We start from the raw sequence: 18,089 nt of genomic DNA, 5'->3' as shown, positions 1-18,089 counted from the left end.
CAATTGGAACCTCCTGTGACCTGAACAACAACCTTCTGCTCTTTGATTTTCCCTCTGCCTGTGAGCATTGAATCCCCTTGGTAAGTTCATTACTGGTGAATTTCAAAGGCATTATTCATGTTAAATCCCTCTCTTTTATGAAAATTTACACTCCTAGGCTATGCACCATCTCGAACCTTCAATATATCACACTCTGGGACCATATAGTTCACATCAGCATCCAACATCAGAACTCCATATATAGCAGGGAGGCATGCAAATGGGGGCCCTCTGCTCATGAAAAGCAGCCCAGCCCTGACCCTGCAGCTCTGAAACAGGAGTCCAGCCCAAGATTCCCAGGTATTCAAAGTCCATGATCAGGACAGGATACAGACCACTGGCCATGGAGTTTGGGCTCAGCTGGATTTTCCTCGTTGCTATTTTAAGAGGTAATTTGTGGAGAATGAGGGACACAGAGCATGCTAGCGGACATGACTGAGAGAAACATTGGAGTGGGACAATTTCCTAACCAACATCCTTGTGTTCGCAGGTGTCCACTGTGATGTGCAGCTTGTGGAGTCTGGGGGAGGCTTGGTGAAACCTGGGGGTTCCCTCAAACTCTCCTGCCTGGCCTCTGGGTTCACCTTCAGTAACTACGGAATGCACTGGGCCCGCCAGGCTCCAGGGAAGGGGCTGGAGTGGTTCTCATACATTAGTGGTAACAGTGGTATCATATACTACGCTGACTCTGTGAAAGGCCGATTCACCATCTCCAGAGACAATGGCAAGAACACGGTCTACCTGCAAATGGACAACCTGAAAGCCGAGGACACGGCCATGTATTACTGTGCGAGAGACACAGTGAGGGGAAGTCATTGTGAGCCCAGACAAAAACTTCCCTGGAAACCAGAGGGTTAGGTGGCTGGGGCCCTTAGGGCACCAGGGGATGCTCAGGTCACACTGAGCACAAGGATCAGCTTTGGAGCAGCTGCAGATGCAGTTTAAGGGCTGGTTTCCTGGCAGGTGTGGGGTTTACTCTCCACACAGCAGTTTCTCTCTTGGAGCCTCCCTCCCTTCATGTTTCTGTGCTGACCCCTCCAGTGTCTGAGTTGCAGAGGCTTGTTGTCAGAGCAGGAAAAACCTCCCCCATGCTCCAAAGTCAAGGAGCCACATACACTCGTTTTCTCTTATTCTAATGAAACATCAATGAATCATCAAATTTCCTGACCCAAATAAGCTGAATCCAACCAGGTGCTCTGCTGGAAACAACAAGGGGCCCATGCTCACACAGCTTAAAACCTAAGCCATCCAGTGGCAGGGCACATGCATGCTGGACAGTGGGCACCAGAGTTATAGGGACCCAATCACAGAGGAGAAAAAAAAAAAACAGGGGTGCTGGTCCTTGACTTAATTCCACATCCATGGCATCAATAGCAGTTGACATCATGTGGACGTAGAGGAAACCCCACCTTAGCATGGTGTGGATGTGCAGAGTGATGATGTCACACACTCAGAGGGACTGTGCGGAAATGTTTGTCCCTTTATTAAGAAGTCTGTTGAGAGCAGGGCGGACTTTTCAGGAGGTCAGGAATGGCTACATCATGTCAAATAAGGAGCCTGATCCAGGTTTTATTAATCACATCTGAGCACGGTCCTGCTCACAAGAGGGATTTGTGTGGTTTCCATCTCCCATATGCATCAAACTAGGGAGAATCCCCATTTTCATGTCAGATTTTCCATGTGTGTGCAGGAGAGAGAGGAGTGAACCTCAACATGTTAGCACCAGGCATCAGACACTAGATCCTGGCTCCTTATTTCATGGAACACCTAGGAAGCAGAAGTGGGAACACAGAGTCACCTATAATTACAGTTAGAAAATAATTTTAGTCCATAGAAAATGAGAATAGTGGTTATATGTATGCAATAAGGGAAAACAATAATACATTATATGAACATCTTTGCTCAAAGTGTAGGGTGGAGACTGTCCACTCTACAGGGATATCAGCTTGTTCTGAAGGGCCTGGGTCCACGTTCTCTTCCAAAGATGAGAAGTGTCCAGTGATTTATGGGGATCCTCAGTTTGGGGAGCTCTATTGAAGTAGCCTTCTAGTTGGGTGGAGTCATGATTTGATTCTATTGTTGTTGCTATGAGCTGGTGTTGATGTCACTTCAAAACTCCCAAATTATTAAAACCTGAAGCTCATGTGATGGTGTTAGGACATGGGTCCTTGGGACAAGTGATGTTTTTGGGGTGGAGCTGTCATGAAGGGGATCAAGTCCATTGTAACAGAGGTCAGAGGAAGCCCCCTTGCCCCATCCACCCTGATATCACAGTGAGTAAACAGTTGTGTAGGAATCTGTTCTGTAACTGCCATCAATCTACAGGCAGCTGTTACTGCATTTACCTACTCCAGATTATTGATAAATAAATTTCTGCCATGGGCCAATGACACAGTTCACAGTAGATTGTTACAGCATCAAGAATGCAGTTGGGCTGTAGAGTGACATGACCACAGGGGCTGCCTCTCTGGAGATTTGCTACCTCATGTGCTGTTAAAAGTATAGCATCAGCATCCTTCTAGTGATGTCCAAGGGTGGTTTTTCTCTGGTGTTTTTTATAGCAGAAATTCCCTGGTGAAAAATCATGTGGGGCTGTAAAACAGATGCAGCGAGAAGGCAGCACTAGAAGTGGGTGTAATGCATGGACGCTTTCAATATTTACAACATCAGCATGGATGGAGGTCTGCATTTCAATGGAGGTAAAATCCATAAATGCTGTTTCTTCCAGTCACCTGGCCACAGGGACAAGGCTGATGTGTGCTTGGAGGTGAGGGCATGAATGCCAGTTGGGTGTAGCATTGACCAAACAGTAGTGCTGGTTTATGTAGGGGTGTGTGTGTGTGTGTGTGTGTGTGTGTTGTTGTTGTTGTTGTTGTTTTACGATTTTAACTAAGCATGCTATTTTTTTCAAACTTCCCAGAGATTGTATATAATAATGACAACATGACATTTGATTATAGTAACCCCTTACTGAATAATTATTAATGTGCTTTTTGCACCTCAGTCACTTGATGTGGCAGTTGTTGAGAGATTGGGGGAGGGAGTGGAGAGGCTGAGCTCAGAGGGTGTCCAGGGCAGGCTAAAGGCTCCACCTGTGTTTGTTCCTTCTTCCCACCTTCTCTCCCCACAAAGATGGACTCTTGGTGCACATATGCACAATGGGCAGGGATTCTGTCCTGAAAGAATGAGAGAATAAATGGCATCTCTCATTTTAAACCCCTCTCCTCTTATGACACTTTACTCTCCTAGGTTGTGTGCCCATCTCCTGTTGCAGCTGGATCACTGAAGAGGGCACAAGACAAAACATAGGAAGTAAATTATTTTATTTGTATTCCTATTTTTCTCTTCACCAAATGACATATTGTGTTGCATTTATTGAAAGAAAACAAGGAGAAAGGAAGAGAGGGAGACGGAGACAGAGGCAGAGATGGAGAGACAGAGAGAGAGAAATTGGTTGTTTCCTGTACACACCCAGACCAGGAATCATATGCACTCGAATGTGGGATGAAAACCACATCCTCTTGGTTACAGGACAACACTGTAACTAACTGAGCCAAACAGTGAAAGGCAGGGTGGGGGTAAATCTTAGCAGGCATGTAACCTTGGAAATGTCACATTTTGAGATCATATCCTTAATGTCACTGTCCAACTCCATAACTCCATAAATAGCAGGAGGGCATGCAAATAGAGCCCTTCTGCTCATGAAAAGCAGCCCAGTCCTGACCCTTCAGCTCTGGGACAGAAGCCCAGCCCAGGATTCCCAGGTGTTCCCAGTCCATGCTCAGCAGCAAACACAGACAACTTACCATGGAGTCTGGGCTCAGCTGGGTTTTGCTTGCTAGTATTTTAAGAGGTAATCTATGGAGCAGGAGAGACCCTGAATGCGTGAGTGGAGATGACTGAGAGAAACAGTGAACAGGTGACAGTTCCTGACATACATCTTTGTGTTTCCAAGTGTCCAGTGTGAGGTGCAGGAAATGTGCAATTTTGAAAAGGACTCCTAGACATGGACAACAATGAGGTGATTGCTGGGGGGATGGTGGTGTAAGGGGAATAACAGTAATGGTAATGGTAATGGTAATGGTAAAACATTAGTGATAACATTTAAAAATTAGAAAAATTAAAATAGATGTTAACACAATCTAAACGTTTTATTTTTATTAATTTCACATTGCACTGGGCACTAGTATTTTGTTGGAACCCCTTTAGACACTGATGGAGATGGGCTCTCCAGCCCCCAGTCCTGTTGTGAGGACAGTGTCAGGCACTCAGGTGGCTCAGCCTGCAGGGGCTCTGGCCTTCTCTGCAAGGTGCAGGTGAGGAGGAGGGCACGACTGTGTGTGGGTCCCCTTGGAGGACCTGGCATGCTGATGGTCATAGTCCCTTATTTCAGACTATATCATACTGAAGGATCACAGCCTTGGCATGGGGATGGGGACTCTCTGGGGTGGCACAGGTACCACTAGGTGGACAGTAGGCCCTGCTCTTACCTCACCCTCCATGGCCATTCCCAAGGGGAGCATGACGGTTTGTCTGGGAGGAGCACACCTTCATCCTGAACCCAGTTGGTTAGAGAAGGAGCAGCTCCCCACAGACTGCGGGTGGCCGCAGTGCTTGGGTACAGGACTGTGGGGACCCGCCAGGAGGTGGCTGTGGTAACTGCCACAGGTAAAAGAACCTGTGGCAACTATCCCTAATCCTGGAGCTAGGTGTCACAGGTCCAGACCAGCTGGTCCCTTTGTCCCCTCTCCAGACCAGAGTCATGGGCACAGGCAGAACTCTGAAAGTCTTACAAAATTTTAGAGACACCATCATGGGGTTTTCAAGCTTCATTTTTGAGAGCCGGTGGGAAAACGCCCACACCTCTCACTCCCCCAAAATGTGCGGCAGAGACCCTGTGCATATGGAGAAATGTGGACATCTGCTCCACAGATGGTTGTGGTGATTTTTTACCAATATTTCTTCTGTGTCCCATGTAGTTTCAATAGGGTCAGAAAGCTGCTTAGTTTTAATCAGCTGTCATTTTCTCAACTGTAGTGATCTTCAGGGTTTCAAGGTTGGTGGGCAGTGTGAAGAGAAAGGTGGCTAGGAAGGTACACATTCCCCCAAAGATGAACCTCAAGTGCACCATGGGCAGATCACTTTATGTTATTGTTCAATTACAATTTTCTGCATTCCCCCCACCACTCCCCACCACCCCAGCCATCCCCACCTCCCTCCCTTGCTTCCATCAGCCTTTGAATTTGCCCTTTATAGTTGTTCCTGAAAATCATACATTCTAAAAAAAAAAATGTTTCAAATGGGAGTAAAAGACAGGAAGCTGTACATGAACAACAATTCAAATATTTTTTTAAATAAATAAAAATAAACAAATGAAGTTAAGACAAATGATAGGTGCCATAGCCATGCTACTGAAAAACTAAATGGACTTTTTGGACAACCCGATATACTAATAACTAGATGACTATGTGAGAGTATTTCTAAGGAAAGTAACATAACACAACTTGAACTCGCTACATGAGGATGAAAATGACCACATAAAGAACAAGAACCCTGGGAGTGTTGGTGCCAGACTTGCTGAATCCCACCATCCATGTACGTGGGATTGTCTCTTCCCATTTCTGCACCCTAATCCATGCACATTGGACTTCATACCCAGGTGACACCCATCCTGTGTGGATGGTGTGACAGTACTTTTGAGGTTCATGAACAGACACAAATGAAATGAAAGAGGAGACAATCTTCTGAATTTTACTTGTGATGAATCAGGATCAAACCTATGTCCTGTACTCCTGATTAGAAATGCATCACATGTCTTCACAGCCACAAATCCAGATGGTGAAAGTAAGGATAAAGGTCCACAGCTGACAAGTTTTGTAGAAAGTTAGATCCACCTGCTCCAGAAAGTGAAGGTTGTTTAAATGATTCATTCTCTCTGTAATCAATGTAAGAAAAATGGTGTTCTTCATATCAATTATAATTTTATTTAAGTTATCTTATTTTATATAAGTGATTGACATCGAGTTTTTCATAATGAAATATCTATAATTTTAAACATTCTTACTTCACAATCTCTACCTACATCTTCACCTAAGCAGATCTACTCAGGCCCAAGTTTCCTCAGTGCCCCCAATGTTAGAACCTGGTTTCACGGCAGAGTCCAGATAATGGAAACAAAATACGACTCAGTGAGACTGCTGTATATTCGTTGAAGGAACATGACCCAGGAACACAGCCTGCTTTGCTGCAGACTTCACACTTCTGTCTCCCAATCATACACACATACACAATCCCTTTCAACATAAGTTCTACAAGCTCTAGTGTCACATCCTGTTCTAGTCCACACTATGCTTGATTTGTAGAGGAAATGGTAACTGATGGAACTTCCAGCATCCTGAACACAAAACTCCTATACTTTTATTTCTCCTTCTGTTTGTGAGGGTGGAATTCTCTTTGTGTGTTCATTGCTGGTGACTCTCAAAGGCATCTCTCATTTTACATCCTTCTACATTCATGACAATTTACTCTTCTAAGTCACATACCTGTCTGCTGGAGCAGCTGGCTCACTGGGGAGGGCACAACTCAAAATGTAGGGAATAATTATTTTACTTTTTTATGTTATTATGTTTATCCTCAATAATAGACTTTTAAAAATTTAATTTAGAGAGAAACAAAAGGAAAAAGAAAGGGAGATAGGGAAAGAAAGAAAAATGAGAGAGAGAGAGAGAGAGAGAGAGAGAGAGAGAGATTTGTACTTCTTGTCTCCACCTTGACCAGGAGTCATATGTGCCCAGACCTAGGATCAAACCCACAGCCTCTTATTTACAGGTTAACTCTCCAACCGAGACAAAATGCCCAAGGCTTGGGAGGAATTCTTAACAGACACGCCCTGGGACAGCTCACACATGGGTGCCCTCTATGTCACCATTGTAACCCAGAGCTCCCTATATAGTAGGAGGACATAGAAATAGCGCTTCTCTGCTCTTCAAAAGCAGTCCAGCCCTGACCCTGAAGCTCTGGGACAGAAGCCCAGCCCAGTATTAACATGTGTCCCCAGTCCCTGCTCAGGACAGAACACAGACCACTCACAATGGTGTTTTGGGTTAGCTGGGTTTTCCTTGTTGCAATTTTGAGAGGTAATTTAGGAAAATGACAGACACTGGGTATGTGAGGTGATATGCCTGAGAGAAACAGTGGACCTGAGGAAGGTTTCTTACCTGATGTCTTTGTGTTTGCAGGAGTCCTGTGTGATGTGCAGCTGGTAGAGTCTGTGGGGGGCTTGGTGCAGCCGGGGGATCTCTAAGACTGTCCTCCATAGCTTCTTGATTCACCTTCAGTAGCTACTGGATGAACTGGGTCCATCACACTCCAGGAAACGGGATGGAGTGGGTAGCTGTTACTAATGGCAATCGTGGTACAACATACTATGCTGAATTTGTGAAAAGTTGATTCACCACCTCCAGAGGCAATGGCGAAAACATGCTGTACCTGCAAATGAACAGCCTGAAAACTGAGGACACAGCTGTTTATTACTGTGCAAGAGATACATAGTGAGAGGAAGTCACCTTAAGCCTTGATAGAAACCTCCCTAGGGAGAAAGAAGGGCTGAGATTCAGGGTGTGCTCCTAACACTGGGGGGCACCCAAGCCACACAGGGAGTGATCTTGCAAATGATTTTTCTACATTTTTATTATTTTTAATATTTTATTTATTTAATTTTAGAGAGGCAAGGGGGGAGAGAGAGAGAGAGAGAGAGAGAGAGAGGGAGGGAGAGAGGGAGGGAGGGAGGGAGAGAGAGAGAGAGAGAGAGGAGAGAGAGAAACATGAATGTGCAGTTGCTAAAGGCCTTTTCAAGGACATCCAGAAATCCATCTTGTGACAATTTTTGTATTTTCTTATATAATTGAGTACTATGTATATTTTAGAGGACACATGTCACACACATAATGAACAAGACCATGTGGCATTACTGGAGGGGTGGACACAGGTCAATGGGACAGGGTACACGTGGCCTTGGAGGACACCTTGTTATACTGGGACTCACAGAGAAATCACAGACTGAGGAAGTCAACACATCGCTTCCCATCCAAATTTTTTTTTTTTCAGAAATGAAAGATTTATTTATGAAAATGCACAGAAAATTACAAAATGGAAGAATACAATTAAGATATGCATTTACAAAGTAGTTGAAACAGGATATATAACAAATGTTTACTGCACAATAGCAATAAGAGTGCCAGAATTATAAAATTTTTGACATCAAGCATCAGGATCTATAAGTGCCCCTGTAATTTAGAGGAAGATGTTCAAATGCAAGGATTATCATTATTACTTATGATACAAGATCATATTTACAACAAGGTCATATTTACAGCAAGGCTGATGTTACAAACTCTTTTACACTTCAGTGCAGCTAGAGACACATAGGGCCTGGGAAATGCAACACTGTGCCTGCTTGTCCTGTACGAATGTCACAGTGTAATCACACACAACTGGATGGTTCAGCCACCACTGTGACCCCAGGGGCTGTGCTTTTACAAGACTGGCAGTGCAGTAGTTTCACTGGCAGTACAGTAAATGTAAATAACTTGTGACCCATGCGAGGCACTATGGCATTACAGCACCAATAATGTCACAAAGCCTTAGGGATATTTGAGCCCTGCTAGGACTATATGGGAACATTGTCATATATGTGGTCTGGTGTTCACTCAAAACCTATGGACACATGACTGTATAGGAAAGTGTGGTCATAGAATTTGGAAAAAGCTGTTATGTTTAATTTGATGCTTCAGATATAAAATCATTTCTTGACAAAATGTTCATCCTTTTGAACAACATCTGAAAGATGCATGAAATTGGAATATGGTAACTGGCCCATCCCCTATGGCATTCATTTTTATGATCACAGAGATGGGCATTCTGTGGGGCCTCACTCTTGTGGAAGACCTGTCTGGTCTCTGTGGGGCACCTGTCAGACAGGGAGCTGCTTCTCTGCAGGTGACTATCACCATGTATTAACCAGCATCGCTGCTCATCTCCACAATCACAGGACTACAGATTTCTTCATCAAAATGTCAGGGGAATGCATGATACAGTCTCTGTGACAGTGAGCTGTCTGGATAATTCTGAGTTGAAATACTGAGGTAACATAGTGATGAATTAAATTTAGCTAAAATTAAAATCCTTTGTCCTACCTAGGCACTGATAAGGGGAAGTGAAAAGTCAAACATAGACTGCCGAGCATATGTTCAAATGAACTGTCTAGAAATATTGTGCCCTGGATAGTAAGGGCTTTCCATGTAATACAGGAACCCAGGAACCTCTAGCCACAAGTCCCAGCCTTTCCAGGGAGGATGAATGTCCCTTGTTCCTAGGTGTCCTGTCCCAGCAGCAGCTGCAGGACTCAGGCCCAGGACTGGTGAAGCCCTTGAAGAACTTCATCCTCACTTTCACTGTCTGGGGCTCAGTTACTAGCATAACTAATTGATTGGACTCATAAGCCTCCAGGGAAGGAGCTGAAGAGGGTGGTGTACTGGACAGGGAGCACAAGGTACAACCCAGCTTTCAGGACTGTGTCACTTGCTACTGCTGACATATGCAGGAGTCAGTGTCCCCTGCAGCTAAGCTCTGTGATGACCCAGGACATGGCCATGCACCACTGTGTGAGAGACACAGAGAGGGGAGTCAGTGTGGGCCCTGAGTTCCTGTGTTAGTCTGGAGTTTCTACTGTATCTGACATCTGCTTCCACATCTTCTGTGGAGTCAGTATGTGGACACTGACAGGAGAGACTGTTAAGCAACAAACAGAAGCTCTCAGGACTCTCATGTCATTAAGTGGCAGATCAGTGGTCAGTTATGAAGGAGAAGAAAGACTTGCTGGTGGTGGTCATCGTCCCAGCACTGTGATGCATCTCCTGTGGCTGCAGCCCCTGCGCAAACTCAGAGGTGCTGCCACCCAAAGTAGCTTCAGATATTAAGTCTGATGATGCCCATATGCCATGGGGTTGTATAGAGCTCAGTTCTGACACTTACAGGTCTCAGGAGGGCCAGGCAGGCTTCCCCAGCAGGGATGAACTGGCTTCTGAGAGCCAGGCTAGGAAGTTTTCTCTGGGTGTGTTGTGGTCAAGAATGAGGGCCAGTGAAGGTTCTCATGTTGAGCAGAGGTTTGGCTGGATCAACTGTCCCATCAGGGGCAAAGCAGTGATATCCCAGGCTTTCTTACCAGTGTGTCCAGATGAGGGAAGATATGGAAAAAGTGAGTAAGGCACAAAGGTTCCCAGACATCCAGTACAGAAACCTGGGTTCAGACTCCTGAGTCCACCTAACAATTTTAATAATACGGGGAAGGGAGATAGTTAGTCATTCACTCGGGTCTACAGCACTCCAGGGTTATGAGCAAAAAGATAAGATTGGACCAGGGAGTAGACAGGGGTCTTGGTGGGACAACTAGAGTGACAGTTTCCACTGTCTGAGGCTTTTCTCAGTGTATCAAAGGTTGTGGGTCAGCTGTTTCCTTCCGAAGGTCGCAGATTCAGGAGGGGACAAGATTCCTTAGTGAGACTTCCTGCAGTTGACCCATTCTCAAAAGTGTGGAGTTCACATTTCCTCAATGATCTGTGAGGTGTGAACCCAGGGACTTCCCTGGAGTTTTACTGTGACTTTTGTCATTGACACACATGCTAAGGTCTCATCTGTGAGATTCATCAGCCATTTCCCCTAATTCCTCATTCAGCAGGTAAATCTCCTAGGTTGATTATGAAGACACTATTGAGGATAATGTGGGGAGAATGGTGCCTGAGTCTGTTGAGGGGGTTGGATATGTAGGTTATGTGATACTAAATTGAAGAGATCCACTTGATAAGAACTTGGTGCCCCCATATTATCAGGGTGTTTCTGTGAAGGTGTTTAATATCAGTGGACTGGGAGAAGCACACTGTCCTCCCTAGTCTGTGTGGCTTGCCTGAATGATGAAGGTCTTCATGAGTCCAATGTGGTCCTCTTAGCTGATGGCCTTAGAACTGGAGTACCCACATAAGCTGTGGCCTTTTCTCCAGAACTCAGGGCACACGGGCTCCTCCTGCATCTCAGACGTGCCATTGTGGGTGTGGAACTAACCTTGAGACTCCTCCGTGACCCTCACATCACTGTCACTCCTCAATTCTCCCTGACCTTCTTTCTGTCACAATTTGTTATTTCATCAGAGTCACATGGAAGGGATTGCATATGTGTCCCATTCAGGAGGTCCAGGATGAGGAAGGTGTTTTCTGGAGGTGGACCTGATCCCTATCAGACCCATGGCCACACCCACACTGTCCTTGTCAGACACACCCCTTTCTATTCAACCTGCTCTTTCCAGGATGGACAGGGAAACATGACAGAGGACCACAAGCACACGGTGCACATTATTACTGTTTGTCCTAACTCAGCACAGCCTCTGGTCATGGGTGCTTCCTGTCAATTTCATGTGATCATGTGTTGGCTCATTTCACCTAAGTTTGTTGTCCACCTTTCCTGTGCTGTGCTTCATGTTTCCTGATCAGGAAAAGAGCAAAGACATCTGTTTACAGTCAACTGAACTCTTGTGAAAACAAGAGAAATGGAATAGTAAACTGATTAAGCTAGATTTGTTCCACCCTTACCATAAAATATCATTCTACCTTAAAAAAAAGAAAAAAAGAAAAAAAAAGAAAAAAGTGGACAGAGCAAGAACAAGAAAGACCCTTGGAGACAACATGCCCTGAGAAATAAATCATTCTCAGCATCACAACAGCTGTGTGTTTCCATATCTATGAGAGACTTAGTGGTTAAGGCCATGGAGACAGAGCACAGGAAGTGTGGCTGCTGTGTGGACAAGAAATGGAGAGGTATATTGTAATGGGCACCAAGTCAGATCAGGAAAGTGAGCATTTCTGGATCTGGATGGTGATGAGGGTTGCAAATGGAGTGAATGCACTTAATGTCACTGTGTCCATTTAAAATCGATTAGCACAGTGAATGTTAGCTAATGTATGTTTTACCACAAATGCCACACCAGCACTAATGAGAGGTGTGCACCTGTTTTCCAGGATAGGTGGTGCCTTCTGACTCTGCAGGGTTGGAATGGAGTCTGGACTGCTGCATGGTTTCTCTCAGGAACTTACTTTTGGGCAAGAATCTGAGAAAGAGTGTGCCTGTCCCATGGGTATTTCCAGGGAAATGGAATCTTGGAACAGGGGGAGCCTGGTCCAGGATTTTGGGCCACACAGGGTCCCTGAGATGAGCACAGTGTGTGAGGTGGATGTGTGGGGTCAAGGGAAGATGATGAGGCATGTCCTTAGGGAGCAGGGTGTTAAAAGGACCTGAGTGTCTCATTGAGGAGGATGTGATGTGGGTGGCATGTCTTTAGGGTGACCGCTCTCTGTCACAGTGCAGCCAGGATGATGGTGGGAACCTACAACCTACATGATGCTCACCACACACAGGACCCTGCTGCCCAAAAAAGATGCTCCCTTCTCGGAAGACACATTGTCACCATGAATTTTCATTTTACAGTGTCCCCATGAGCCGGTAGCCAATGCATCCCTCTGCTCTCATTTGGCATGGGAGTGACAAAAGTGGCAAGGCCTTCAACAGATGCTACTCATCTGTGTCTGGTGAAAGGTGAAAGCAAGGACACAACCTGTGTAGCACCTGTCTCAGCAGCAAGGCCAGGGCTGTACTCCTGGCCGAAGGTCCTGACCAGTGCGGCCCATTCCCTGGAGCTGGGCTGAAACAGAGGCTGCATCTGCACCACCACCTGCAGGTACAGGGGGTCTCAGCCAGGTGAAGGGAAATACTTTTTTTTTTTTAAATTTTACTCTTATTTTTACATCAAAATTTACATCAATTGTTATTTTTTATAAAATTATTATTTTCTAACCTGGCAACAATTAATCTACTTCACATGATTTTTGGGACTTGGACAGATGTTTGGGCATAATGTCAGCCTGTTTTAATATCCACTTGAATAGTACGTGAACTTTAAAGAGTGTGGTCCCTCATCCAGTCCAGTTTCAATGTTTAAATGTGGAAAGAAGGGCTGCCCACTGTCATGGTTCAAAGTTGTCTCATAACCCAACTACACTCCCATCCATGACCCACACCATCAAGTCTGAAAGAAATGTGCTCAGTGACCAGACCAGAAGGACATGGGGCAATGACCTAAGTCTCTCCTTACTTATGAGAACAGAGTCTCCCACATACAAATTTTCTTCTCACATCCAGTTGAAATTGTCCCCTGGGCTATGGGAGCTCACATCTATCTCCTGAGAGGGAGATGAGATTTCTTGAGAAGGCAGAGTTGTGCTCTAGAGAAGATGAGAGTGCTGGGTCGCCTCCTATGCCTGGTGACAGCCCCCCTGGGTGAGTGTCTCAGATGTCAGAAATAGTTTTATTGGATGGTGGCGACTGCATATCACTGACAGCGTCTGAAGTTCCTTGTCCCTTGTTGTCCTCTCCCAAGTGCAGCTTCAGGAGTCTGGCACAGGACTGGATAAGCCCTCACAGGCCCTCTCCCTCACCTGCACTGTGCCTGGATTCTCTTTAGCAAGCAATGCTGTGCACTGGGCTCGCCAGGCTCCAGGGAAGGGGCTGGAGTGGGTCGGGTATATATGTAGTAACGGGAACACTTACTACAGCCCATCCCTGAAGAGCCTCACCTCCATCTCCAGAGACATGTCCAAGAACCAGTTTCCCTGCAGCTGAGAGCCATGACCACTGAGGACACAGCTGTGTATTACTGTGCAAGAGACACAGTGAGGAGAAGTCAGTGTGAGCCCAGGCACAAACTCCAGTCAGCAGACAGGAGGGATGGGCTGCAGTGGGCACCCAGGACACCAGGGGAGACCCTGGAAAGCTACATGGACACTGCTCCAAAGACTCTGACACACCAGGACCACGTTTATGGCTCTGATGTTCCTGCATCAGCACCTGCCTCTGCTCCTGTGGGGACACCCGCCCATTGCTCCATAAGGCCTGCCTGTGGCTGTGTGTTCTGAGAATGGGGACCTGTGTCCTGTAGAGCAGAAAGACCCCCAAAAGTCAGGTCAGTGTGGCTACACTGACTGGATAAGGGTACCCTGGGTTTTTCCCTCCTGAAGACAAGCCAGGAGATGGTCACAAGAGAATCTTTAGGTTTCAGGTGCTGGGTGAACAAGAAACCACAAGGGCAGGCCCTCTCCATTCTTCATGTAAATTGCATTTGCTTTTGTTCTGCCATCAAATTAGGTCCCTCACTGATTTCAGACAAGATTGGAGATCTTTTCCATGTATGAGGGACAGGGGAGAAGGGAGAACAGTGTTTCAACACAATGAAAATCATCAGTGTGTGTGTGTGTGTGTGTGTGTGTGTGTGTGTGTGTGTGTGATTTATTGAGCAGTAGGAGTGCAGTGTATGTAGTGCCACATACAAGCATGTTCATATGGGACATGCAAGCAGAGGAACTTGAAAACATCAGAGTCCCCCTAAATTACTTCTGGACAGAGGGGTGTCAGCTGAGTCAGTTCCCCTGGCATATCCAGGAAAGAGGCTCCATGGTGGCTTCACAGTGCCCTGCACTTAGAAACTTCCTGAAATCAGGGTGCAGCCTTTAATTCTGGACTATAGAGGCTGAGTGGTTTGTGCCCTGTGGGCTCAGACATGTCATTCCCCTGCAGGGCTGGCCTGGACAGCAGGGGGTGCACAGGGCCCATGATGTGAAGACAGCTACTTCAGAAGCAGGTGCAGAGTGAGCTGGGGAGGGATTTCCTCTGGTGGTAAAGTTATTCCTCTTTTCATAAAAAAAAATCTAAAAAGCAGTTGGGTGTGAAATGAATGCAAATATCCTATTTTATCAGAGCATTGACCAAACTCAATAAGACAAGAGAAACTCACTCACTGAGAGTAATTCTAGAGCTTCTCCACAACTGAATATTAAGGAGCTGGATGCAGGGATTTAAAAAATCTATGCAGTGCTGCATTTTAAGGCACCCTGATCCAGGGAATAAAACCTACAGGTATTAAAGCCCAGAACTGTGTCACTGAAAGGTGGATTGCCAATAAGGAGCTTACCCTGTGGGGGCTTGTTCCTCACTGGAAGGAGCTATATCTGCACAGAGCTCAGGGATCTGGCAGGGATTCATATGAATAACATGGACTAAGACCTGGACCATGAATCACCCAAAGGGCATTGTCCCTTTGTCCTCTACCCTCTCACAGGTGGAGTCATGTAATCACCCTTGAAGTGCCCTGACTCATGAACATGCAAATAAGAAAAAAGACACTAGGTTAAGGGTGTGCCTGTCTGTGCTCTTAGAGCATCACCCACAGCCACACCCTCCCCTACATTAGTCCTGATGATGGACCTATCATCATGGACTAGAGCTGGAGAGCACTCCTACTGCTGGCAGTGGCTGCATGTATGGCTGTCCTCACACCCTGGGTTGAGGAGGGTACTGGGAACACTCATGATGAATTTTCACCCACTTCTGTCTCCTCTCCACAGGTGTCCATGACTAGGTGCAGCTGGTGCACTCTGTGGCTGAGTGGAGGCTGTCAGGGGCCTCAGTGAAGGTGCCCTACAAGGCCTATGGATACAACCTCACCAGTTATGCTATGTTCTTAGTGTGATAGTCCCCAGGAGATGGCCCTCAGTATGTAGCCTTGATCCACACAAACTCTTGGAAATCCACATATGGCCAGGGCCTCTCAGAAAGCTTTTTCTTCTCCATAGTCTCCTCTGTCAGTACGGCCTATCTGCAGGTCAATGGCCTGATACTGGAGGTATCAGACCATGAAAGAGACTCACTGTGATGACCCACATCATTGGTGTGGTACAAACCCTGAGAAGAAGGGCAGCTGGGTTGGGCTGAGGAGGTGACAGGACGATGAGTTTCCTGACTTCCTCACACTCAGTCAGGGGCCTGAGGCCAGTACCGATGATGCTGTGGCATGTTAGAAATCCAGGGAAACTTTCCAGGGGATCTGATGCACTGCAAGGAAGGGGGAAGGACTTTGCTCCTGAAAGAACCCCTGTTATTTACTGTGATTTGTACAGGGGCACATTGGGAGCCTCCTTGTCCTCTGAATGAGGGATGTTCATAGGGGCATCATCTGGGAACCTGATCATGGAGAGTGACCAAAAAAAAAAAAAAAAAAAAAAAAAGGCCATGGGAAGAGACTGTGGAAATGCAGGTATTGTTCTTCCTGGTCCCAATATGATCCTTCACTGTCATCATTCTGGAACTGGTGGTGCCAGACAAATTTTAAAAAGTGTGCCATCTGTGTCACCCAGAACATTAACCAAGGTAGTTTCTTGCACAGTCATGACTGAAACAGATAGCACTTGCTGTATTCTTACAAAGAAACAGTCAGTATGTGCATTTTTACAGGTTGGTTAGTACATCTTATTGTAACTCCCTTTCATGGTACATCAGAGCAGCATAAAGATATTGCCTCATGTTACAATTGCCCACTCTCACTTCTTCTTACATGTTTACAGAGCTATTCATGATCTCTGAAACTTCTGGGGGAGTGAACAGCCTGAGCTTGTGGTAAATCAAAATCATGTGTGTTGAAGCAGATACATTTTTAAAGGCCACTATAGAGCAGATACTATTTTTTGTGTCACGGGAAAAAGAAGTCATAGAGAGCTTTGAAATAATAAAGAAGACCGTTATATTGGAAAGAAAGGATAAAACTAAGTTAAAAATTATACTTTATGGACCTGAGTCCCTGCCGTATCCATGAAAATAGACTCATAAACCAATCTTAAGTTTCCTCAAAGAGAGGGGTGTGGTGGCCCAATGTTTGTTGACACCAGGTAGACTGTGCCTGGTTTTGGAGGTGGTTGTTACCATCTGAGCTGAGGTGTCACTGTATGAACAACAAGGGCATTTGATGGTCATGTAAACTCCTTGTTCTTTGTATGCAGCCTAAGTCATTGTGATTACTGAAGACAAGTTTAGCTAGAGAATCCAGAGATTCCTGAATAATAGAAGGTGAGATGGAAGTTTCATTGGCTACAGTGGTTAAATCCTTGGAGAGATTCTGACACACAGGTTGATGTGCAGCTCCTTCCCTCCAAGGTATTACAGCACGTCTAAAGAAACATCCCTAGCCCTGGCTGGCGTAGCTCAGTGGATTGAGCGCGGGCTGGGAACCAAAGTGTCCCAGGTTCGATTCCCAGCCAGGGTACATTCCTGGGTTGCAGGCCATAACCCCCAGCAACCGCACATTGATGTTTCTCTCTATCTCTCTACCTCTATCTCTATCTCCCTCCCTTCCCTCTCTAAAAATAAATAAATAAAATCTTAAAAAAAAAAAGAAACATCCCTAGCCCGGGATTTTTCTGGGGGTATCTCAGGCCATGTTTGTTCATGTTTATTGTTCACTCTGTAGCCCCATGTGCCTCAACAGTTTTATGTACTTGCTTGTAGATCTCACAAGTAAGTAGGGCTCCCCTGCTTCCCCCTGAACAGGATAGAAGGATGTGGAGTTGGAGTATATGTTCCAGTGGGGACTGAGATAAACCTGCTCTCTTTTCGTACAAAACATTCCATAGATTTATCCCATAAATTGGAATAAATAATTCCAATTTTTTTGAATAATAAATGTTAGGCAATTTATGGAATAAGTTCAGTGCCAGCACAAGGATGGTGCATTCAGGCAAACAGAGAAAGCAGTGTGATAATTTTACATCTCTGAGTAGGCACTTTAATGGTGTGAGGAAGGATTTTTGCTGCATTTGTTTTATTACAGCTATGGCCAATACTTTTTTTATACAACTTGGTGTTTTATACAGATCATGTGGGTCCCAAATGTGTCTGAGGCTCAGTTAGTGAAATGATGATGGTTGTGAGGCATCAGAGGAGCCCCTGGGCCCATAATTCATGATCTGAGGCACCACTCCAGTGCACCATCTGCCCATGTGCCCCTTTTGATTCGATTATTTTTCTCAAGCCTGCCTCCAGGCACCTGAGCTTTCTGCCCTGGTGATCTTCTGATTAAACAGGGATCTTAGTGGGACATCTTCAGTGGCAGTTCCCACTGTCTG

At 45.6% G+C, this 18,089-nt stretch overlaps 1 gene segment (V, D, J or C); it reads left to right on the top strand.

Annotated features, from left to right (window-relative positions):
* Positions 1-320: 320 nt before the first annotated feature.
* Positions 321-897, top strand: LOC114489633. The segment is given in 2 exon segments: positions 321-428; positions 530-897. Coding segments are annotated over 2 exon segments (444 nt in total).
* The last annotated feature ends 17,192 nt before the right edge of the window (positions 898-18,089 follow it).

This window comes from Phyllostomus discolor, chromosome 15 (assembly GCF_004126475.2).
Source record: "Phyllostomus discolor isolate MPI-MPIP mPhyDis1 chromosome 15, mPhyDis1.pri.v3, whole genome shotgun sequence".
In the NCBI taxonomy this organism is placed as follows: Eukaryota; Metazoa; Chordata; class Mammalia; order Chiroptera; family Phyllostomidae; genus Phyllostomus; species Phyllostomus discolor.
This window is presented reverse-complemented; position numbering and strand designations above follow the sequence as displayed.